This window comes from Odocoileus virginianus, chromosome 1, assembly GCF_023699985.2.
Source record: "Odocoileus virginianus isolate 20LAN1187 ecotype Illinois chromosome 1, Ovbor_1.2, whole genome shotgun sequence".
Taxonomy (NCBI): Eukaryota; Metazoa; Chordata; class Mammalia; order Artiodactyla; family Cervidae; genus Odocoileus; species Odocoileus virginianus.
The window spans coordinates 81474628-81499319 of NC_069674.1; the positions used below are offsets into that span (position 1 = coordinate 81474628).

Consider the following 24692-nt stretch of genomic DNA (forward strand, 5'->3'; position numbering starts at 1 on the left):
AGTTCATTTCTTTTAGTGAATAATAAGACAGTGAATAATAAGACAATAATATATTCATACTGGAGTAGACATATCTACCTTACTCTTTTTAACTGTCATATAGAATTCCACCAAATGGTCATACTATATAGTTTGACATTTCTCCTTTAGTACACACTGAGGTACTTTGCATTTGTTACTATAAAAAACAACCAACATTTTCAAGCATGCCTCTTTGTGTATTTATGAGAAAATATCTATGTATTGACATTAGAAATGAAATTTCTGGATCATAGGATACATACCTTTAAATTTTTAAAGAGAGTCAGATTGTTGTTCATAGCAGCATTATGTTTCCTGCTAGTGTTTTAGGAGGATACCTACTTCTCTACATGATTGCTGACATAGTATAATTAAACTTGAAACATGGTGAACTGACCCATGAGAAATGGTTTTCATTGTTGCCTGAATTGACACATCCCTCATAACTAGTGAAATTGAATATATTTATATATATATTTATAGGTCACTTGTATTTTCAACAAGTTGCTTTTACCTACTTTTCTATTTGTTATTTTTTAATCCTTATTGATTTGTAGCAATTATGTCTGGGCACTCATCCGTTAGTAGTTATATAGGTTGCTTACATTTCATTCCAGTTAACAATTTTTTTTCATAATTGGACAGGCATTGTTAATTTTGATACAAACATAAAGATCCATTTTTTAGGTTTTTTGTTTTTGTTTATTGGATAATCTTTCTGTCTGTTCCAGCTTTATTTTAAAATTTGTTCCAAATTTGACATATAACAATTTTTGTGAAGTGAAGTGGCTCAGTTGTGTCCGACTCTTTGCGACCCTGTGGACTCCGTAGCCCACCAGGCTCCTCCGTCCATGGGATTCTCCATTTCTTTCTCCAGGGGATCTTCCCAACCCAGGGATTGAACCCAGGTCTCCCACATTGCAGGCAAATGCTTTAACCTCTGGGCCACCAGGGAAACCCAATAAAATAATTAGATCAGGCTTATTACTTGGGTTACTGAAAGCCACTCTCTCAGAAACTGCATACATGTGATCTGTGGTCTGAATTCAGCCTGTAGCCTGTTTTGCTTGGATAACAGAGAATTTGAATTGCTATTTAAAAATCAGGAGAATTCACATAAACATGGACTTCTGTTTTTATTAGTATAAAAACTTGGATTTCTGTTCTCCTTTAAAGTAAAAGCCTTGTTTGTTCAGATCGTTAACTCTGATTCAGCCTATTAACTCTGATTCAGCTGGTTTTCTTGCTTCCCTACATTCTCTACAGTCTTCAGTCCTGTGACTTTAAAAATTCATATCTGATTGTATCTCACCTTTGCTTACAATTCTTGAGTAGTTCCTTGAGGTCTAGCTAACAGTCTCATTTTTTAAACTGTGGTCTCAATCTGACCTTCGCCTGTCCCTTCAACCTTGTCCTGCTCTTCCTTCCTCTGCATCCTATTCTTCTACCCAGTTTCTCTGCTTGCAGTTCTGGTATGTTAGATTATCTGTAATCTTCGCATGTGCTCATGCTCTCTGTTGGACTGCCTTCCCCTGCCTTTTCCACCTTTTAAGTAAGAATTGCTCCTCATGCTTTGTTTCTGTTCACATGTCACCGCAGGCTTACTACTTCCTAGTTTATGTTTTATTTCATAATTTCCCATCCCCTTTCCTATCTTCATGGCCCAAGGACTTAACCTCTTATTTATCTCTATTATATTGATTATTAAATTGTATTGAAGTCATTTATTTCTATATTTTCACATTCAGATGGAGATCTAAGAGATTACTTAACAGATTTTTTTTTTTTCTAATTCCCTCTGCTTAATTCAAAGCAGAAAGGTGTGGGTGTGGATGTGTGAGTGAACTGAGTGATTAGGCCAGCCCTATGCATTAGGAAATTTTATTTAAAAACATAAGATACATATTAGTAGTATAAGATAAATTGGTCAGATTCTGAATCTTATGAGTTGGAGCCTCAAAAGAGATGTGTTAAAATTTGCAGTAATCCAGGAAAAAAGTTAGAGATTGGGACTTTAGAATATGGAACACTGTTCATAAACAGTAAGATTCTACTGTATGGTATAGGGAACTGTATTCAATACCTTATAATGAACTATAATGGAGAAGAATCTGAAAAAATATATATGTATAAAACTGAGTAACTTTGTTGTATATCAGAAAGTAATACAATGTTGTAAAGCAACTATACTTCAATTTATATATTTTTTTGAAAGAGATAAATGCAGAAGAAATTTTGGAGATAAAATTAATTTGAATTGGTAACTGGATTTAGAAGGAAAGGAACCTATTACTGAGTAAGTAGACAGTGTTATAACAGAAGAGGAAGTAGCATTTCAATTTTCAGTTTTTTCTTGTTTTTAATACTAGCTTTGAGGCAATTCACATACTACACAGTTCGCCCATTTAAAGTATATATTTCAGCATTTCTTAGAATATTCAGAATTGTGCTGTCATCTTCACAATCAACTTTAGAACATTTTTGTCACCCCTCAAAGTAACCCTGAACTCATAAGCAGTAATTCCCCATTTGCTACCCAACTCTTACCCATCCGTTAGCAGACATTTCTCATATTTCCCAAACACTCCCATCCTACCAGCCTGAGGTAGCTTTTCTGTCTCTTTCACTTGACTTTTTGTCTCTATGGTTTTCCTTCGCTGGACATTTCATATAAATGGACTCTTAAATGGCCTTTTCTGTCTAGGTTCTTTCATTTAGTATACCCTACATTTTCAACATTCATCCATGTTGTAGTGTCAACAGTCCCCAATCTTTTTGACACCAGAGACTGGGTTTCCTGGAAGACAGCTTTTCTATGGACATGGGCTGGTTTCATGATGATTCAAGCACGTTACATTTATTGTGCATTTTCTTTCTATTACTATAACATTGTAATATGTAATGAAATAATTATGCAGTTGTCACTTGTAACTCACTGATAGGCTTTTGATACAAGTCCATAAGCAACTGGTTTATCATGGTGGTGGGAATACCCGACCACCTGACCTGCCTCTTGAGAAACCTGTATGTAGATCAGGAAGCAACAGTTAGAACTAGACATGGAACAACAGACTGGTACCAAATAGGAAAAGGAGTACATCAAGGCTGTATATTGTCACCCTGCTTATTTAACTTATATGCAGAGTACATCATGAGAAATGCTGGGCTGGTTGAAGCACAAGCTGGAATCAAGATTGCTGGGAGAAACATCAGTAATTTCAGATGTGCAGATGACACCACCCTTATGGCAGAAAGTGAAGAAGAACTAAAGGGCCTCTTGATGAAAGTGAAAGAGGAGAGTGAAAAAGTTGGCTTAAAGCTCAACATTCAGAAAACTAAGATCATGGCATCTGGTCCCATCACTTCATGGCAAACAGATGGGGAAACAGTGGAAACAGTGGCTGACTTTATTTTTCTGGGCTCCCAAAATCACTGCAGGTGGTGACTGCAGCCATGAAATTAAAAGATGCTTATTCCTTGGAAGGAAAGTTATGACCAACCTAGGTAGCATATTAAAAAGCAGAGACATTACTTTGCCACCAAAGGTCAGTCTAGTCAAGGCTATGGTTTTTCCAGTGGTCATGTATGGATGTGAGAGTTGGACTGTGAAGAAAGCTGAGCACTGAAGAATTGATGCTTTTGAACTGTGGTGTTGGAGAAGACTCTTGAGAGTCCCTTGAACTGCAAGGAGATCCAACCAGTCCATCCTAAAGGAAATCAGTCTTGAATATTCATTGGAAGGACTCATGATGAAGCTGAAACTCCAGTACTTTGGCTACCTGATGCAAAGAATGAACTCATTTGAAAAGACCCTGATGCTGGGAAAGATTGAGGGTGGGAGGAGAAGGGGACAACAAAGGATGAGATGGTTGGATGACATCACCGACTCAATGGACGTGAGTTTGAATAAATTCTGGGAGTTGGTGATGGATAGGAAGGCCTGGCGTGCTGCAGTCCATGGGATTGCAAGGAGTCAGACACAACTGAGCAACTGAACTGAGCTGAATAGTCTTTATAATGATTTTAAGTAACAATGGCACATATGACAATATTTAAAACTACATGGTATTTCTATTTTGGGGATTAAACCCAAGCATTAATTGGGTATAGAATAAGTCCTCTGTTAATATATTCACATAGTTTTTAGTTAGATAAAATATATATGATATTTGTGAGATTATATACCAGAATATTTTTAAACTTCTCTATTATGCAGAGCATTTACTTGGATCTTGGAAGTGTGTGTACCTTTTGACAAGTATAAATTATATCAAACAGAAAATTTATTTATTTAAGCTCTTATCAAGTATGTTGATATTAATAGGCACATAATCACTGTGGGGGGGAGGGGGGAAGGTGTAGGGAATAGCTCCATTGCTGTAGAGACCATAATCCCTGTCTTTGGGTAATACAGCAAACTTTTAAATACTAATAAACTTCATAGCCTATGAAAGGCCAAAGTAGCTAGTGCTCCTGCCTGTGCTCTTTTTGAATCTTCCTTATTTAATCTTCCAAAGGCAATTGACATACATCCAAAAGAAATGCCACAGTGAACCTGACGGACCTGGGGTAGCGGCATTAACTACCGAGGAGCGAACTCGATGGGCTAAGGTTATAATTTACATTTTTCTTTTCTTTTGAGTTACAATTGACTTACAACATTCTATTCAGGTATACACATAAGGATTTAGTATTTGTTTATATTGAGAAATATCATAGTAAATCTGGTTAACGTCCATCACTGTATAGAAAATTTAAAAATTCTCTCTTGTGATGAGAACTTTAAGATCTACTCTCTAGCAACTTTCAAATAGGCAGTACAATATTATTAACTATAATTTAGACTTGGGGAGAGGATGTACTTTTATTTTGTTTATCTTTATAGTTCAAACACTCAAGCACATGCTGGCTGGCTGTTCAGATTTTGAAATAAAGACAAATAGCTTTGAGCAATGTTAAATACATTGTACAGTATTGAGCAATCAGAAAATCTAGGGGGTGGCATAACTTCATGTGTGCTTAGTCACTCAGTCATATCTGACTTTGTGACCCCATGAACTGTAGCCCACCAGGCTCCTCTGTTTATGGGATTCTCCAGGCAAGACTATTCAAGTGGGTAGCCACTTCCTTCTCCAGGGGACCTTCCCAACTGAGGGATCAAACCTGGGTCTCCTGAATTGCAGGCATTTTCTTTACTGTCTGAGCACCCAGGAAAGCAGGCATAACTTTATACCTTTATACATTTAGTAGCACAAGTGTAGGGAGTAGGCGTGCTGTTGGAGAAGAAAACCTGTTCAGGATTCAACACTGAGGTCCTTGAATTTACACTTTTCTTGATGAACCTTTTCTCTAACTTTTTGAGAACCTGTTGAGCTTTTCTGGCTATTTTATATTTAACTTGTAACATTTTATTTTTTCTCCTTGCCCTTTAGGCACGAGAATATTTGATTAGTCTTAATCCCGAGAACCTGACTATGTTAGAAAAAATTCAGAGCAGTTTACTGGTATTTTGTTTAGATGATGACAGTCCACATGCTACACCGGAAGATTATTCTCAGGTATTCAGCTATCTTGTTCTGTTATTTCTTTCTTTCTTTTTTTTTTAAGAATTTCCTTATCTTTGGCTGTGCTGGGTCTTTGTTGCTTTGCATGGGCTTTCTCTCTAGCTGTGGCAAGCAGGGTGTGTTCTCCAGTTGCGGAGCGTGGGCTTCTCACTGCAGTGGCTTCCTGTTGTGGAGCATAGGCTGTAGGTGCACGGGCTTCAGTAGCTGCCACTTATGGGCCAGACCTCTGTCCCCTGTGCCGGCAGATGGATTCTTAACCATGAGACCACCAGGAAAGTCCCTTGTTTTATTTCTTCCCACAGATTTTTCTGGAGAACTCTTGTGTAAGTTGAACATGAGAAGAATTTTGTTACATGCAGGCTTTTTCACTTTATTAAGTATAATTGACTTGCAAAAAACTGTGTATATTTAATGTATACAACTTAGTTTGAAGTATACACCTATAAAACCACCTTGAAACATAATCGTGAAAACAGTTGTTTCCTAGATTTTGGAAACATCTTTTATCTTAGAATGGGGCAGCTAAGAAAAGAAAGCACAAATACTAAGTCATAAAATATAAATATTTTGTGCAACCTTTTAAAGCGTTTTCTTAGCTACACACACACGTATCATAAGATTATACGTAAATAAATCTGCTACTGCTAAGTCACTTCAGCCGTGTCCGACTCTGTGCGACCCCATCCCTGGGATTCTCCAGGCAAGAACACTGGAGTGGGTTGCCATTTCCTTCTCCAGTGCATAGAAGTGAAAAGTGAAAGTGAAGTCGCTCAGCCATGTCCGACTCTGCGTGACCCCATGGACTGCAGCCCACCAGGCTCCTCCGTCCGTGGGATTTTCCAGGCAAGGGTGCTGGAGTGGGTTGCCATTTCCTTCTCTAGAGAATCTTCCTGACTCAGGGATTGAACCTGGGTCTCCCACATTGTAGGCAGACGCTTTACCGTCTGAGCGGCAAGGCTGTTTAGACAGATCTTATATGTTGTTTAAAGAAGTATGAGTATTATTTGCTTATCACATGGCAGTGGTTCCCAACCTTTCCATTGATTATATATACAGAAAATTTGCATAAGGCATGGGGCAAAATAAGCTTTTCAAACCAAAACTGACATGAAAACCTACCTATAACCCACAGCAGTGGGCCTTGATACCTTAGTTGGTGAGGTCTGTCCTAAGAATTACGTCACTCTTGTGACTTATTTTATCATTTGGTTTTATAAAACCCACTAACATTAGTGAGTTTAAGGATAATTGGGGTTTTATTTTTTTTTCTGGGACATTACCATTTCCTGGGAAAAAATAAAAGATAAGCAGTTGTACTTGCAGGAATCTCAGAATCTTTGCATCCATCAGTATTAAATGAGATAAATAATATTGAATTGAAAAATCTTGTAGCTTGAAAATTTTTCCCTCTTTAGCTGCTTTTTTATTTTTATTTATTTATTTTTTTAAACTGTTAAGAAAATTTTCGTGGTTTTATTGTATCATGAGGCATTGAAACATCTGAACAAATCAATATCTGGGTGGTGAGGCAGCTACTTTCTCCTTCACTTCTTTGGGTTACTAGAGCAACCTGTCAGTAGATTAAAAAAAAAAGACAACCTTTTGCATAACTTAAGTCTTTCCAAGGCTTGTGCTGGTACAACACAAACTTCTCCTGTGAGATGCGACTAGTCTAGCGTTCAAACATCATGCGCAACTCCTCGATAGCAGCAGCACACTGCACCCACGCCCACCGCGGCCCTGCTCATTTGTGAATGATATTTGGAGCATCTGGAGGAGTGTGAATAATATCGGAAAGAGGAGGGAGGAAGAAACAGCATGAGTGCCTGGCTGAGAGGAGGTCAGCCAAAGTTGTGCAGGGAAAGCCTGAACATGTCATTGGTGCAAACCCAAGCATCATTGATGTTCTTTAATAGGAACATCTGGTGGAACCCCATGATGGGGTCTTCATCGGCCTTGAGCTGGCCCACAACCATGCTGATGATGCAGCTGTCTGGTGTGGGCTGATGGTCCTGTGCCAGAATGCTGTGCTGGATTTTCTGGAATGGAAGGCTGGACAATTTCTCCGCAATGGCAGCTTTCCCCTGGAATTGCTGTCCTTCCCATGTAAGGCATGATGCATCAATCCAAGGGGCTGGCACGATGGCGGCGGCGGCAGTGGCAACCCCTAACTGCCTTTTTAAAAGTAGAATCAGCGAACTTCTTGAGGAAGAATATATTTTAATTAAATGTTGCTCAGACTTTTTTGCTGCAATCTACAGCTAGACGTATTTAGATTGTAGCTCATTAAACACACACACATGTGCTCACACACACAAATACATACATAATAGAAGTTTCACAAAAGAGTAATTACTTTGACTATCTGTGATATATTCTGATGTTTATGTTCTATTGTTATTCCTTTTGTTCTTTTCCTGACTCACTTATGGCCAAAACCTACCATTTGAGAAACTGGCTTAGTGGGATATGAATTCTTGAAATATTTTCCTTGTAACTAGATTTTCATGACTAAACTTATCAATGCTTCTTATCCTATTAAAGTTGCAAATACCTTGTCCTTTCACTTTGATATTCTCTAAACATTCATGAATATTGTCCCACCTCTTTTCTGGTAGAATTTCTTGGATTTTGAGTATTTAAATAGTCAGGACCTGAATTATTATCTCTTGAGAATAGCTGTTACTTTATTAAATTTGGTTTCCCTAAAGAGAGGAAAAGTGAGATCATGTGTGTTTGTATGTATTTAAGATACAAGTACTTAAAAACCAATATTAAGATTCTTTTAATTTGAAATAATAAATTTATTTTAGGTTTCTGCAAAGATTCTTAGTGGAGATCCAACAGTACGCTGGGGTGACAAATCTTATAACTTGATTTCCTTTTCTAATGGAGTATTTGGCAGTAATTGTGATGTAAGTAAACTACTGAAGTTACTTTTTCCTTTTACTCTTTTCAGTTAAATGAGCAGCAGTAATCTACAATAGTTAGGCTGTCCTGTGGCAGGATAATAAATCATTTTTTAGCTTTATGGCATTAGAGTAAAAGTTTTAGTTATGAATTCTCAGTGAAAACAGCATAGGACAAATTATTTTCGTCTGTAGTTAGGCTAACAGTTTGGTGTGTGTCTGTAAAATGGAATTTGCATGTATCTTTATGTGGTAGAAGCTTTTAAAATCTACTGCTACTTGTTGTTGAAAATAACAACATATTAAAAAAGATATAGCATTATGTATATGTTCTGTGTACAGAGAAATGTATATAGCTATATTTGTACATTTGCCTAGTAATTTTGTAACCTTGCTAAAAAAAAATGACACATGATCTTTGAAACATTATTTACTTCTAGATATTAAAATGTTTGGTACTGGATAGCATTTTTTTTTTTTTTACCTTCTATATGCAAGACAGAAAAAGAGACACAGATGTATAGAACAGACTTTTGGACTCTATGGGAGAAGGCGAGGGTGGGATGATCTGAGAGAACAGCATCGAAACATGTATATTATCAAGTGTGAAACAGATCGCCAGTCCAGGTTGGATGCATGAGACAAGTGCTCGGGGCTGGTGCACTGGGATGACCCAGAGGGATGGGATGGGGAGGAAGGTGGGAGGGGGGTTCAGGATGGGGAACACATCTACACCCGTGGCAGATTCATGTCAATGTATGGCAAAAACCACTACAATATTGTAAAGTAATTAGCCTCCAACTAATAAAAATAATTGGGAGAAAAACAAAACAAACAAACAAAAAAAAATATTTGGTACTGGATAGCATTGTTTTTTTTTACCTTCTTTACAAAATATATGTATACACACACACACGACTTGTTTCTCTCCTGTTCTCCTATGTTTGTCTTTATCATCTCTCCCCTGCCATTTTCTGATGGACATTCAGGAGGTCTATGAACCAAGAAAATGAAGAAATCAACCAAAGTCAGAATTGCAATCTATACTTATAATCTTGTTATATAACTTTTCATAAAGTATGTGACTTGGTATAAAGTAGTATGAGATAGATTTTTTTGTTTGTTTGTGTTTGGGGGCTTTCCTCCAAAAGATTGAATGACTAAAATACTAGAAAGACCTGTTGATCTGGGTTCAGTAGTTGTATTAATCAGTAATTTTTTTCAGTTTTAGGTGATAGAAACCTAAATCAAACTGTCATTATCTTACAGAGATATTTATGGCATGGGGTACAGCTAAATTGGGGTCAGGCTGACTTCCCATGTCCAAATGCTTTCGTTAGAAATTTCTACATTTTTTGGCATCACTTTCCTACGTTTAGCTTTATTTTTATGTAGACTGTACCATGTGATGGTTTTACCTACAATCTCATGTTTTCACAGCTCTCCTAGTAGGTTATTGTTCTTCATGGAAAGAGCCAGCCTTTTTTTTTTTTTTTCTTTTTACCCCTTTGGTTCCAGCAAAAGACCTGAGAATAATGCTCATTGGTTGTATCAGCCTGTGTGCATCTTGTGTACATTCCAGGGAGTCCACGTGGCCTGGGTCACATGCCAAACCTTGGGACCCAGCTAGTAGAATCACTCACTCATTCAAACCACCGCAGAGATGTGTACTGGTTGCCTAAAGAAAAGTAAGGTAGTTGTTACTGCCAAAGAAGGTGGAGTAGTTGACGTGCAGGTAATAGAATGTCTGTTAACAGTTGTCTTTCTTCTTCCTTAAGGGTCCCCTGTTGACAAAAGATTTCTTAATTGCCTCAGCTTTTTTCTCTTCAGCTCCTTGTTTGATTCTTCTTAACCTCCTCAGTCTGGTTTATAGCCTCACTGTTCCCTGGAAACCGTGCTTTGTAAAGTAGTTAACAACCTTCTGGCTGCTTCCTTCCATCTCTCCTTGACTTGTCAGGTGGAAAGGATCTCCCGCCTCTTCATGTGCATCTCACATTGCCTTCATCCTCCTAGAAGTCTCTTCCTGTCTCCAGATTCTGAAACTGAGCTTAATATTATTCATAACCATTTTCCCCCTCTGCCTGCTCTCTCTTCTGATTTGTTTGCACTTATATTTTTCTAGTTTCTACTTGGTACTCTCATTTTGAGAGTTTTGTTTCACTGTGTTAAATTGTCCAAACCGAATGTTACATTGTTACCAAAGGGTTAAGTTACTGTCATCATCAAGAGTTCATCTTCTTGCTTTCCTCCCTCACTCCAAGCCCCCTAAAATTACCACCTTGTACTACTTTGATTTTTACTAATGACACCAAACCTGCGGTTTGCTCAAATTCAGGAGAAAGTAATTTTAATCATATTTTCTATTTTGGGATAAAAATACTGGTCCTATAATGAGCATGTGTCTTTGTACAACTGAGATGTTCTCTTGTAGTAAAGTGTGTGGACACATTTTCTGTGTATGCATTATCCCCCATGTATTTATAAAATTGATCTGATGGTCTTCCCTAGATAATGTGCTTTCAAAATTCCATGTAGGTTACTCTTGCAACCCAAGATGATTACTGAAAATACTATTTAACCTATATAAAACATTATTAGTAAAGCATATATACTGTGAAGTTAACTTGCTCTTGATCTAGAGTCACGTTGCTGCTCTCTTACATTGGTACTAAAATATGTGCATTAGACTACATAATTGCATTTCCCTCTCGGGATTTAAAATCCTGGGGTCAACTGTTTTGTCTTCTCTTTGTTAGAGGGTTTTGTGGAGATCACATTTGTTGTTCAGTTGCTCAGTCATGTCCGACTCTTTGCCACCCCGTGGGCTATGACACACGAGGCTTCCCTGTCCTTCACTGTCTCCCAGAGTTTTCTCAAACCCATGTCCATTGAATCAGTGGTGCCATCCAACCATCTCATCCTCTGTCACCCCCTTCTCCTCCTGCCTTCAGTCTTGCCCAACATCAGGGTATTTTCTAATGAGTCAGCTCTTTGCATCAAGTAGCCAAAGTATTGGCACTTCAGTATTGCTCTTCTTACTGGTTGCATTTTAACACTATTGTCTCAGTGAAACAATATATGCAGTGTCTGTGAAAATTTGTTGTAAAGCTACAGAATACTATGCAGCTGTGAGATGCAGTTAGAAGAGGGTTTGTCCATGACCGATGAGTCTTGTTACTTGGCACACATGTCACTGGGACCTCCGTCTGCTTTTCCATAGTGGTCTTACCATTCCTTAACATTTTACCATTCTATACATATATGTGTATACCTCCTTTAACTTTCAGTACAAATAGCAATTGTCTTCTCTTTATGATTCACATTTACTTTACATCCCTTCCCATTACTTCAAGAGCCCTGATAAGCTGCTTCTAACTTTAAATATGTGTTCTTCCTCAGAAAATAAAATACATCAATTGCTTACTATACTGTAGAATATCCTTATCTTTATCATTATGAGGTGAGGCAGATGAGAATTCTGCTCTTGTGTGTTAAGAGTGGGGCAAAAATGAAAATAGAATACTGGGTCAAGTCTTAACTTACATGAAGTATTCAAAATTTTGTATGTTTTCATTTTAGCATGCTCCTTTTGATGCAATGGTTATGGTAAAAATCTGCTATTATATTGATGAGAGCATTATTAAAAATGAAGGAAGATGGAAGGTATGTTAGAACAAATGATTTCCTCCCTTTTTGCCTCATATTTTTATAGATACAGTATTTTTAAGTTTTCCCTATTTTCAGGGCTCAGAAAAAGTACGGGATATACCGGTTCCAGAGGAGCTTGTTTTCACTGTGGATGAAAAAGTATTAAATGACATCAGCCAAGCTAAGGCCCAGTATTTCAAGCAGGTAGATTTTTCACTTTTCTCTTTGATAGTTAATACTTTATCTTTTAACTACTGTGTATGAATATTTGGCTATCATCCAAGTATGATGGCATAAAACATTTAAAAGTTATAACTTTTACCACTTTTATTTCTGTTTTATTCATTTAATGCTAATGATAATTTGGTTATCTTTGAGGGTATTCTCCTTGGGTATATGTTCACTCTTCCCATTTAATTCTGTTTGTTAGGCATCCGATCTCCAGCTTGTGGTGTATGCCTTTACGTCTTTTGGAAAAAAGCTAACCAAGAAGAAGCAGCTTCACCCTGATACATTTATTCAGCTGGCACTTCAGCTGGCCTATTACAGACTTCATGGACGGTGAGGACCAGTCCTTCTCCATTTTCAGAGTCTGGAGGCCAAAGAGGATATGTATACTCTGGCTGTTCTACTGTGACTCCCGTGTTTGCTCTGAGGTTTTTCCCCCACTTGGCGCTGTGCCCTAATTTGTACTTTGATCAGCAGTGTTGTTAGGTTTCCATCTGTGACACTGTGACAGCCTTTCCTTGTTTTTCATTACCTTGATACTTTTGAAGTACCTGTTCTCGTCTCACAGAGGTTTGCCATGCTTTGGAATTCAGATCACTTGGTTTTCTTGAAGCCTGTTTTCAGATGGGTTCATGAAAAGATATAGTTTTGTGGAATCTAGTCTTTACTCATTTTTAGGGTAAGAGAGATGGTATGTTGTGACTTTCTACATCCAAAGCAGAAGTGGAAGCTCCTTGATCTTTTAAAAATTTTATCTGAGAATATGTATCTTTATGTTTTTAAATTTTGTTTATTTTTGGTTGAGCTGGGTCTTCACTATTGTGCATGGGCTTTCTTTAGTTGCAGACAGTGGCAGCTGCTCTTCGTTGCTGTGCACGGACTTCTCATCGCACTGGCTTCTCTAGTTTTCAGGGTACAGGTCTTTTTGTCTCCTTGGGTAAACTTAATCCTACGTGTTCTTTTTGATGTTACTGTAAATTGTTTTCTTGATTTACTTTTCAGATTACTTATTGCTAGTGTATAGAAATGCAACTGATTTTTGCGTGTTGACTTCATACCCTGAAAAAACTGAATTCATTTATTATCTCCAACAATTTTTTTGTGGATTCTTTAGCATTTTTATATCTATGAATAGAGATAGCTTCAGTTTTTCCTTTCTGATTGGGATGCCTTTTATTTCTTTTTTTATAGTTAGAATAGCCAGTACTATGTTGAGTAGAATGACAGAAGCAGGCATCCTTGTCTTATTATTCATCTTAGCTGGGAAATTTTTGGTTTTCCACCACTGAGTATGGTGTTAACTGTGGGTTTTTCATAAATCTTTATCATATTGAGGAAGTTCCTTTGTTCACTTTTTATTATGGCAGAGTACAAGATTTTATAAAAAGCTGTTTCTGTATCAGTTGTGATTATCATGTAGGTCTTTTTCTTCATTCTATTAATGTGGTGTATCACATTGATTTTCATATGTTGCACCATCCTTGCATTCGTGGGATAAATCCCAGTTGGTTATGGCGTACAGAAAGTTCCCTACATACAAATGAGTTCTGTTCTGAGTGCTCATTTCTGAGTCCAGTTTGTTAGTAAGTCCAACAAAGTTAGCCTAGGTACTCAACTAACGCAGTCAACTGTATAGTACTGTACTGTAGTAGGTTTATATATTTCACACAAATAATATATAAAAAACAAACACAAAAAATTAAATGTTTAACCTTACAGTAAAGTACCTTGAAGAATACAGTACAACAGCTGGCACATGGAGGCTGGCATTGAATGAGCAAGCAAGAAGAATTACTGACTGGAGGAGGCAGAGGAGATGGGGAGATGGTGGAGCTGAAGGGTCATCTGCAATAGGAGATGGAGGGCAGTTTGAACAACCACTTGCAGAGGATGCATGCTCATGACAATGTACGCCAGACACATGAACTAACTTACATGATTGATAAGTGAACACACGTTCACATCTTTGAAAGTTGGCAGCTTGAAGGTTCATATGTAGGAGACTTACTGTGTCATCCTTTTAATGTGCTGTTAAATTCAATTTGCTAGTAAATTGGAGAGGATTTTTGCATCTATTCCCTAATGGCTCAGCATGTAAACAATCCGCCTTCAATGCAGGAGACATAGGAGACAAAGGTTTGATCCCTGGGTCAGGAAGATCCTCTGGAGGAGGAAATGGCAACCTATTCCAGTATTCTTGCCTGGAGAATCCCACAGATGTAAGAGCCTGGCAGGCTACAGTTCATGGTGTCACAAAGAGTCGGATGTGACTGAGTGATACTGTTTGGATTTTGGACATAAGGAATACTGGTCTATAGTGTCTCTTCTTACCGTGTTTTTGCCTAGTTTTGGTGTCAGGGTAATGCTGGTCTCATTTTATGAGTAAGGAAATGATCCCTCCTCTCTAGTGTTTTTGGAAGAGTTTGAGAAGGATTGGTGGTTGATTCTTTTTAAATTTAGAATTCATCAGTAAAGCCATCTGGTCCAGGACTTAACTTTGTAGGGCGGTTTCTGATTGCTGATTTATCTCATTACTTGTTATACGTCCGGTCAGATTTCTGTTTTTCCTTGAGTTAGATTTGGTCATTTGTGTACTTCTCAGAATACGTCCATTTCATCTAGGTTATCCAGTTTATTGTAAATGGTTGTTCATAATGTTCTCTTATAGTGCTTTTTTTATTTCTGTGAAGTCAGTAGTAATGCCCTCTCTTTCATAGTTGATGGTAATAATTGATGTCTTCTCCCTTTTTTTTAGTCAGTACAGCTAAAAGCTTGTCAATTTTGTTGATCTTTACAAAGAATCAACTTTTGGTTTAGTTCACTTTCTTTGTTTTTCATATCTGTTTTTTTTTTTATCTCTACGGTGATCTTAATTTGTTTCTTTTGCTGGCTTTGGGTCTAGTTTGCTCTCTTTTCCCTAATTCCTTAATGTGTGCAGTTAATTTACTGATTTGAGATTTTCTTCTTTAATATAAATATTTAGAGCCATAAATTTCCCTCTGAACAGTGATTTTGCTTCATTCTATAAATTTTGGTAAGTTCTGTTCTACTTTTCATTTATCTCAGTGTGTTTTCTGATAATACCTTGTGATTTCTCCCTGACCAATTGGTTAAGAGTGTGTTGTTTTACTTCTACATATTTGTGAATTTTTCAGGTTTTCTTCCGATGCTTTTTGGCTTCATCCTGTTGTCACTGAAGAAGATACTTTGTATGGTTCCAGTCTTTTAAAATTTATTGAGATATTCTGTGTCCTATTATATGGATATCCTGGTGAATGTTCCATGTATACTTGAGAAGAATTTATATTCTTCTATTTCCTAGTGGCATATTCTCAATCTGTCTTTTGCACACGTGCATGCTAAATTGCTTCAATTGTGTCTGATTCTTTGTGACCCTATGGACTGTAGCCCACCAGGCTTCTCTGTCCATAGGTTTCTCCAGGCAAGAATACTGGAGTGGGTTGCCATGCCCTTCTCCAGGGGGTCTTCTCAACCGAGGGGTTGAACCTGCATCTCTGCATTGCAGGCGGATTTTTTACCGTTGAGCCACTGGGGAAGCCCTTGTCTTTTAGGTGTAATTGCTGTTCGGGCCTTCTCTTTCCTTGTTGATCTCATGTCTGCGTGTTTTATCCATTATTGGAAGCTGGATATTTCTGAAGTCCGTGGCTGTTGTTGTAGAGCTGTCTAGTTCTCTCTTCAATTCTGTTAGAGTTTGCTTCATGTATCTTTGAACTCTGTTGTTGTACATATATATATATATTTTTTTTTTTCATTTATTTTTATTAGTTGGAGGCTAATTACTTCACAGCATCGCAGTGGGTTTTGTCATACATTGACATGAATCAGCCATGGAGTTACATGTATTCCCCATCCCGATCCCCCCTCCCACGTCCCTCTCCACTGTTGTACATATATTTTTATAGTTGTTATATCTTGATGAGTTATATCTTTTATCAGTATATAATGTCCTGTTTGTCTCATTCAGCTTTTTACTTAAAATACAGTTTGTCTGATAATAATACTGCCACTCCAAATAGAAAAAAAAAATCTGTAGCCACTCTAGCTCTCTTTTGGTTACTATTTTTTTCATCCTTTTATTTTTAACCTCTAACTGTTTTAGTATCTAAAGCAAATCCCTTGAGGATAGTATATAGACTATGTTTTTGTTCATTTTGCCAAAATCTACTTTTGGAGAGTTTAATATATTTATATTTAAGATAATTACTGATGAGGAAGAATTCTGCCCTTTTGCTATGTATTCTGTAGGTCTCATGTGGTTTTGTTCTTCAGTTCCTTCATTCCTGCCTTTTTTGGTATTTAGTTGATTTTTTTCTATAGTGTACCATTTTGATTTCCTTGTCTTCTTTGTCTCCATTTTTGAAGCTGTTTTCTTTATGGCTACCTTGGAAATTATGTTTAACATCTTAAATTTATAGCAACCTAGTTTGAATAATACCAGCTTAGTTTCAATAGTATACACTGTGCTTTTTTGTCCATCATTGTGTTTTATTTTGTCACAGATTACATTTTTTTACATTGTGTGTTCATTAACATAAATTTTTACTACTATTTTATGTATTTGTCCTTTAAGTAAAAAAACTGTTGAGCATTGTTGCTCTGTCTCCCATGTTTCCTATAAACTGATGGTTAGATTTGGAAACTTGAAAATAGTAATCAGTAAATTTTATTATTTTTTATAACAGTAAATCATATAGTTCATCTTATTTGTTTCCTATCATATCCTATTCAGTTGTTAGCCGACATCCACTATAAAGTTTCCTCCCTGATGTTTTTACCTAATGGTCTTAGTGGCCATTGATGATCATTACCAAGATCTCCATTATTTCATTACAAGTTGCTGAGTAGTGATATTTTTTCATTCATTCTTACTGTGTTTATTTTTAATTTTTTTAAAAGGTTTTTTATGTGAACCATTTTTAAAGTCTTTGTTGAATTTGTTACAATATTGCTTCTCTCTTGGTTTATTGGTCAGGAGGTATGTGGTAAACTAGCTCTCCAACCAGGAATTGAACCCACAGCCCCTACATTGGAAAGCAAAGTCTTACCCACTGGACCAGGAGGGAAGTCCCTACATTGTTACTTACACTTTCTTATTCCCATTTTGGAAATGATACTAGTTCAGTTCAGGGAGATAGTCATAGAAACACTGAACAGAGGAGGCCCAGTAACTATTTGAGGGAGTTTCTTGATGGTCCAGTGGTTGAGACTCGATGCTTTCACTGCCATGAACCCATATTTGATCCCTGGTCAGGGAACTAAGATTCCACAAGCTGTATGGCATGACCAAAAAATAAAACAGTGTTGACCCCTTTTAGTACCCACTTTCAGACCTTTTACTCTAATTCCATTTGATTGCTTTAACTCTGAATTCCTATCACCATGAAAGAGAGCTTTGTACCAAAAGTTGTTATATCATTTATATCATTCTCTAACCCAGGAAAATGGTCATCACCCTTGGGCAGCAGTTCCCAACCTTTCTGGAACCAGGGATGGATTTTATGGAAGACAGATTTTCTGTGAGGGGATGAGGAGGGTAGTTTCAACACGATTCAAGCACATTATATTTATTGTGCACTTTATTTCTAATATTACATCAGCTCCACCTCAGGTCATCAGGCGTTAGATCCCAGAGGTTTGAGGGCTGCTGCCCTAGGGAACTTATTAAATGATGCTTTTACTAAATTTTACAGTCATTTAAGCTCTACACAGCAATAGAGAATACAGAGTGCTTGGCCTTCAGTTCTCTCATATAGGCCAAGCACTGTATTCTCTATTGCTGTGTAACAAATTACCAGACATCTTAGTAGCTTGGAACAGCAAACACTTAATTGTCATCTCGCATTTTCTGTCTGTCAGGAATCCAGGTGCAGCTTAGCTGGATGCCTCTGACTTCAGTTGTTATAGTCAGGGTGTCAGCCAGAGCCACGTCCTCATCTGAAGGCACTCCTTCACGAGGATGTGCTTCCAGTCTTACTCATGTGGTTGTGGGTAAGGTGCCTTTCCTCCCAAGCTGTAGCCTAGAGGCCTGTCTGTTTCTTGCTCTCTGGGCCTCTCTACAGGGCAGCCCCCAGCACGGCAGCAGGCTTTCCTCAGAGTTAAGGAAGTGAGAGCTCATGAGAGAGCTCACTTTGTAACCTGGTTTCAGAAGTGGCTTCTCACTGCTTTTGTCCTGTTCTTTTTGTTAGAAAGAAGACACCAAGGCCATCCTACAGCCACCGTGAGGGGCTATACCAGGGCATTAGGAGCTGGAGGCATCTTAGAGGCCACCTACCACAGACACCAAAGCATACAGCCTAACGGCAGCCACGCCTTTGAGATATTTGTTATACCAGGCCTGAGTAGTTTTTGCTTTTGGCTGTTGAAAATAGCCTGTTTGTTATTGAAAATCTCAGTTGCAGTCTATACCATAAAACTTAATCTCTGACCAAAGCCAGCTTTACTAGGTAAACTCTTTGTAGTAACATTATAGTGTTTTCTTTCTCATGATACATTCTCTTTCACTTTCATTTTTTCTTATAGTCCTGGTTGCTGCTATGAAACAGCTATGACAAGATTATTTTATCATGGCCGTACAGAGACTGTGCGACCGTGTACAGTAGAAGCAGTCAGTTGGTGCCAATCCATGCAGAATCCTTCTACCAGTGTGAGTATTCAAAAAGAAAAAAGATAAGTTGTTTGTCCTAAAGGAAACTTGAGCCTTGAATAACTAACTTCTTCAAATCCCTGAATCAGTAAAATATTTTCAAACCTTTTTTCCTGGAAATTGTCAAACATTTCTTCATTTGCCAGTGAAGTATGTACTTGGAGAGAGAAAGAAACAGGGAAGACCTGATAAGCCCATTTGCATCATCTTCTAGGCAAAGTAATTTCCCACACCTTGAGTATTTCACTACTGTTGATCTGCCTTTAGATAACACCCACACAATGCAGACTCCTCCCAAACGTCTTTACAAGGGAACTTTTCTTGATGGGGTTGAATGTTTTTGAAATGAGATTTTTTTTATATATTAGAACCAATATAGCTTTGTATGTTTTGTTGTTTCATACTTACTTTTAAGCATTTACCACAAAAGAGTAGTGCATTCCCACTGCTGTTTTGGTACTGCATTTGCTTCTTTAGTCTTGATAGACATAGTTATATATTGTTGTTGTTTAGTCACTGTCGTGTCTGACTCTTTGCAACCCCATGGATTGTAGCCCGCCAGGCTCCTCTGTCCCTGGGATTTCCCAGATGAGAATAATGGAGTGGGTGACCATTTCCTTCTCCAGGGGATCTTCCTGACCCAGGGATCGAACCCCTCTCTCCTGCATTGCAGGTGGTTTCTTTACCACTGAGCCACTAGAAAAGCACCTAGTTATATATGTGTTGCCTTATTTTAATTTCATGAAGCTGCTTAATTATCTTTTTTGTACAACTATGCTTTCGTTTTGAAATCATAATTGCTTTTGTCTTTACACTAGTTAATATCACTTTAGTGCTACCCACAAGTTCCTATTTTCTTGTTCTGGAAAGGGAATAAGTTTCAGAGCATATAGGAAGGAAAAGGCAGTGGAAGGAGGTAAGGGTTGAGGGGAGGGATAGGTTGGAGGTTTGGAATTGACATGAACACACTGACGTATTTTAAATAGATAACCAGCTAGGACCTACAGTAAAGCATAGAGAAGTCTGCTCAGTCTTCTGAGCATAACCACCTAAATGGGAAAAGACTCTGGAAAAGGATGGATAATGTATATGTAGAACTGAATCACTTTGATGTGCGCCTGAAACTAACACCACATTGTTAATCAACTATACCCCAATATAAAATACATTTTTTTTTAAAAAGGCAGTAGAAGAAGTGTGAAAAAAGACACAAAAATTATGTGTCTCGAGGTCTTTCTTGAAATCTCTCTTTTTTCTCTTCTAAATTACCCAATTTCTAATTACCTTGAGCTCAGGTTTTTCTGTTTGGTTTCTATACAGTCTGTTATTAAAGTATCTCTTGATTTTTAACACAGCTTCTTGAGCGGCAGCACATGATGTTAGAAGCTTTTGCAAAACATAATAAAATGATGAAAGATTGTTCAACTGGAAAAGGTACTTACACTGGAATTATTATCAGTCAAAAAAAAAAAAAATTCTCTTGTGCAGGAAACTCTTCTAACTTCAAGTTTGGGATTCTATTGCAGGATTTGACCGTCATCTTTTAGGCCTCTCACTCATAGCAAAGGAGGAAGGCCTTCCTGTTCCGGAACTCTTCACAGACCCCCTCTTCTCCAGGAGGTAACATAAAGCGGTGTCTTGTCACCTCAGCAGTTCTTCTTCCTGGATGTTAAAAGCTTTTCAGAAACAACATAAGCCCCTGTAAGCCTAGTAAAATATCCTTTCTTTGTGCCGTACAGTGGAGGAGGTGGAAACTTTGTTCTCTCAACGAGTCTGGTTGGTTATTTAAGAGTCCAGGGAGTGATGGTTCCCATGGTGCACAATGGCTATGGATTCTTCTATCACATCAGAGATGACAGGTGAGGCTGCTCTTTTTTATTCTTACTGTGCTCATTTTCGTTGTTTGAATGTCTTCCCTGCACTATGATTCTGATGTTATCATCTGTCAGTTGCCCCATGGGCAGTTATTTTTTACCGCTTAGGTGTTTGATGCATAATTAGTCTCTCCTGCTTTTGAGACTTTTGTGAAATCAGTCCTTGAGGTGTTTTGTGCACAACACCGTTTCAGCATTGACTTGGTGACCGTGTCCTCCTCATCCTCCAAAATCAGTACACATATTACCATACTTGTTCTACCTCAGGTATTTGATGCTAAGGTCAGGTAAATACTGATGGTCTAAACATATGTGGTTGTTAGTACAGTCATAGACAGTAGCAGTGATACCAGGACAAGAGACAAGGTAAATTAATTTACATTCAGAAAAGGATGGTTTACCCTTTCAGATGCATTTAATTTTTATTGTATGGGGTTTGACTTAAATTTTTGGAAAGAGTGAGAAAGAAAATACTAAAACCTGGCAAGAGAAAGAGAGGTGGAGAACAAGGTAATCAAGAATTGACAAAGACTTGGAAGGTCCCTGTTCATAGAGTCTGGCTGTCTCTTCTGTAAGAGCTTGGGTCAGAGAATTAAAATAACAGGGCTACACTTAGCACTGTGTGAATAAGAAGAGAGCAGGCTTAGAGGCATTTCAGGTGGAATGTGAAAAATGGAAAGTCTGACATGTTTCACTTTCTAAAATACTGTTTTTCTACTTTTCCTTTTTAAAAGAATTTAGTCAGTATTATTTTTTCAAAATTTTATTATCTGCCTGCATGTCAAGCATGGTTTGTGTATGCCCGAGGTGCTCGTGTTTGTTGACATCTAAGTCTTGGATGGCATATTCCCATAGTCATATTTGCAGTTTCTATAATTTGTAAATTAATGATAAAGCTTAAACATGGATCTTATTATCTTTTTTTGCAATAGTCAGAAGTCGAAAATCATCATCACATACAGAGAAAACTGAAGACTGTAACATATTCCCTGGCAAGTTGTGGATCTCACCTTGCATGCAGGGTTAAGAGTTTAGGCCAGATATGCCTCAGGTCTTTGACTTTTTGAAAAAATAAATTTTTCACGATCCTGGGACAGAACTTCTGTTCACTCACTCAGGAAATATTTAGTGAGAACTTACAATGTGCCGAAGATTGTTTTGGGCGCTCAGGACACAAGGCAGACGAGATCCCCTCTTTTATAGATTGTACTTTTTACATGGGAAACAGGGACCAAAGGAGACAGACAAGTAGGGTGACTGCAGATAATGGTGAATATTGCAGAGGAAGTAATTGAGTCAGTGTGGTCATAGAAACAAATTGGCAGGGAGACGGAGCACTGCTTTAGTAGTGGGTGGTCGGGGAAGCGTCTGAGGGAGGGCTGATGAGGCTGAGAGGGCGAGGACGTGAAGGAATTCTTCATGGGAATCGCCAGGAGGACAGCCCTCCAGCATCTGCCCTGTGCCCACTCTGCCGCAGGTCCTCCGGGCTCTTCTTGCTTTCGCCTTCCCTTCCCTGCAGACCATTCTCTGCGCAGCAGCCCTGATGGCCCAGTGGAGCCCAAGTCAGATTCTCCTACTCAGAACCCTCCGACGGCTTTTCCTTCCAGTCACACAAGATCCAGTCCTCCTGAGAGACCCTCGTGGTCTTGCTCCTTTCTGCCTCTCTGACCTTGTCTCCTGCAGTGCTTCTGATTGCTTCCATCCAGCCACAATGGCTGCCTTGTACCTGCCGGGAAAGCACTGTCCTCGAGGCCCTCACACTCGTGATTTCCTCCTCTAAGTAGTCTCTTACCTGCAGTATGTGCAAGGGTGACCACCTTATTTCACAGGCTCTCATCAGAGAGGCTTTCCCTGACCATCTAAAATAGCAGTCCCCCTTCCCCACACACAGCTGTTGAATTTTAACATTTATAATCACCCAGTGTGTGTGTGTGTGTGTGTGTGTGTGTGTGTGTGTGTATGTATTATCTATCTTTACTTCCTAGAATATAAGCCTGCAAGAACATGATTTTTAATTTTTTTGAATCCCCAGCTCAACATGTTGTGCTCATTCCTATTTCCCAGTGACTTTGTTGTTTAGCAGAAGCACGCAAGTCTGAGGATAGGGAAGAACTTGGAATATTAAGGGGCAGTGTGGCTATACATTAACAACTGAGTGGGAAGTTGGTAGAAGAAGAGATAGAAGAGGGGGAGACCAGAGCTAAAACTGGCAGGAAGGGCAGTATTCTCAACCCTGAGTGCATCTGAGAATTACCTGGTGAGCTTTAGAAACAGTATTCCTGGAGGTACTGATTTGGTTGGGGTGCTCTGTTGATGTAGGGCCTTGTAACATGGTAAGGAGTTTGGATTTCCTCCAAAAAGTAATGGGGAACATTTTACCAATTTTAAGTATGAAAGTTACTTGTTTTATTTACGTTTGAGGAGGACCCTTGGCTGTTATATGCAATATAAATTAGGTATATAGTATTATGAACAAGAATGAGATGAAAGAAATCAGGAAGCATGGAAGGTATGTGTGTTGAACAAGGCAGTTGATACTGAAGGTGGACAGCAGTAGAGAGATTTGAGAGATGTTTTGGAGGTAGAACCAGTAAGACTTATTGATGGATTACTGATTCTAATGGTGGCATTTACTGGGATGGAGAAAATTAGAGGGGAAATGGGCATGTTAGGGTAGAAGTAATAATTTTGTTTTGTGCATGGTCACTTCAAAATTTCTGCTAACACAGGAATTAACTATAATTTGTATTTATATACAAGATAATATGCCAGTAGGCAGTTGGATATATGAGTTTGGAGCTCAGAAAACAAGTCAGAGCTCAAGGTGTACTCAATTTCTGAGTCATTACTGTGTATATACCCCAAATACATAGAAATTCTCTGAAAGGAATTTCTCATTCACTGTTAAGCTCGAAAATGTATGACCTAGAGAAAGTTAGTTTATTTTTGAAATAGCATTTTATGTGTACTTCATGCTCATTGTTAAAATATTTTGTAAAATATGGAAAAATATAAGAACAAATTTAACATTTCCGTTGTAAGACATGACATTATCTTTCTAATCTATAATGTGCATAGATTATAGTGTATACTTTTTTATAAATGTAGATCATATTATAAGTATTTTAGCATCCTTTTTGTGAATTGCATTCTCAATATTATTTCAAGCATTTCTCAGTGCCATTAAATATGCTTTGAGGTATATTTGGTTGAGTAATATTTAGTCTTGTTGTTTAGTCATTAAATTGTGTCTGACTCTCTGTGACCCAATGGACTGCAGCACGCCAGGTTTCCCTGTCCTTCACTATCTCCCAGAGTTTGCTCAGATTCACGTCCTTGAGTCAGTGATGCCATCCAACCATCTCATCCTCTGCCACCCACTTCTTTTGCCCTCAGTCTTTCCCAGCATCAGTCTTTTCCAGTGAATTGGCTTTCCACATCAGGTGTCCAAAGTATTGGAACTTAAGTGTCAATCCTTCCAATGAATATTCAGGGTTGATTTCCTTCAGGATTGACTGGTTTGATTTCCTTGCAGTCCATGGGACTCTCAAGAGTCTTTTCCAGCACAGTTGGAAAGCATCAACCTTCTTTATGGTCTAATTCTCACATCTCTACATGACTACAGGAAAAACCACAGATTTGGCTATACAGACCTTTGTCAGAAAAGTGATGTCTCTGCTTTTGAATACACTGTCTAGGTTTGTCATAGCTTTCCTTCCAAGGAGCAAGCAAGCAAGCATCTTTTACTTTCGTGGCTTCAGTCACTGTCCGCAGTGATTTTGGA

At 38.1% G+C, this 24692-nt stretch overlaps 1 protein-coding gene across 4 annotated transcripts in view; it reads left to right on the forward strand.

Moving 5' to 3' along the window:
- CROT (carnitine O-octanoyltransferase) overlaps nucleotides 1-24692 on the forward strand; it is a 48534-nt gene that overhangs the window by 21177 nt on the left and 2665 nt on the right. For all 4 annotated transcript variants that reach the window (XM_020913742.2, XM_070470145.1, XM_020913739.2 and 1 more), the window contains 10 exons: nucleotides 4539-4632; nucleotides 5454-5579; nucleotides 8399-8500; nucleotides 12074-12157; nucleotides 12239-12346; nucleotides 12573-12703; nucleotides 18911-19034; nucleotides 20390-20468; nucleotides 20561-20654; nucleotides 20774-20893. In XM_020913742.2, the coding sequence (XP_020769401.2) occupies nucleotides 4539-4632; nucleotides 5454-5579; nucleotides 8399-8500; nucleotides 12074-12157; nucleotides 12239-12346; nucleotides 12573-12703; nucleotides 18911-19034; nucleotides 20390-20468; nucleotides 20561-20654; nucleotides 20774-20893 (1062 nt within the window). The remainder of the gene's footprint in view (nucleotides 1-4538; nucleotides 4633-5453; nucleotides 5580-8398; nucleotides 8501-12073; nucleotides 12158-12238; nucleotides 12347-12572; nucleotides 12704-18910; nucleotides 19035-20389; nucleotides 20469-20560; nucleotides 20655-20773; nucleotides 20894-24692) is intronic.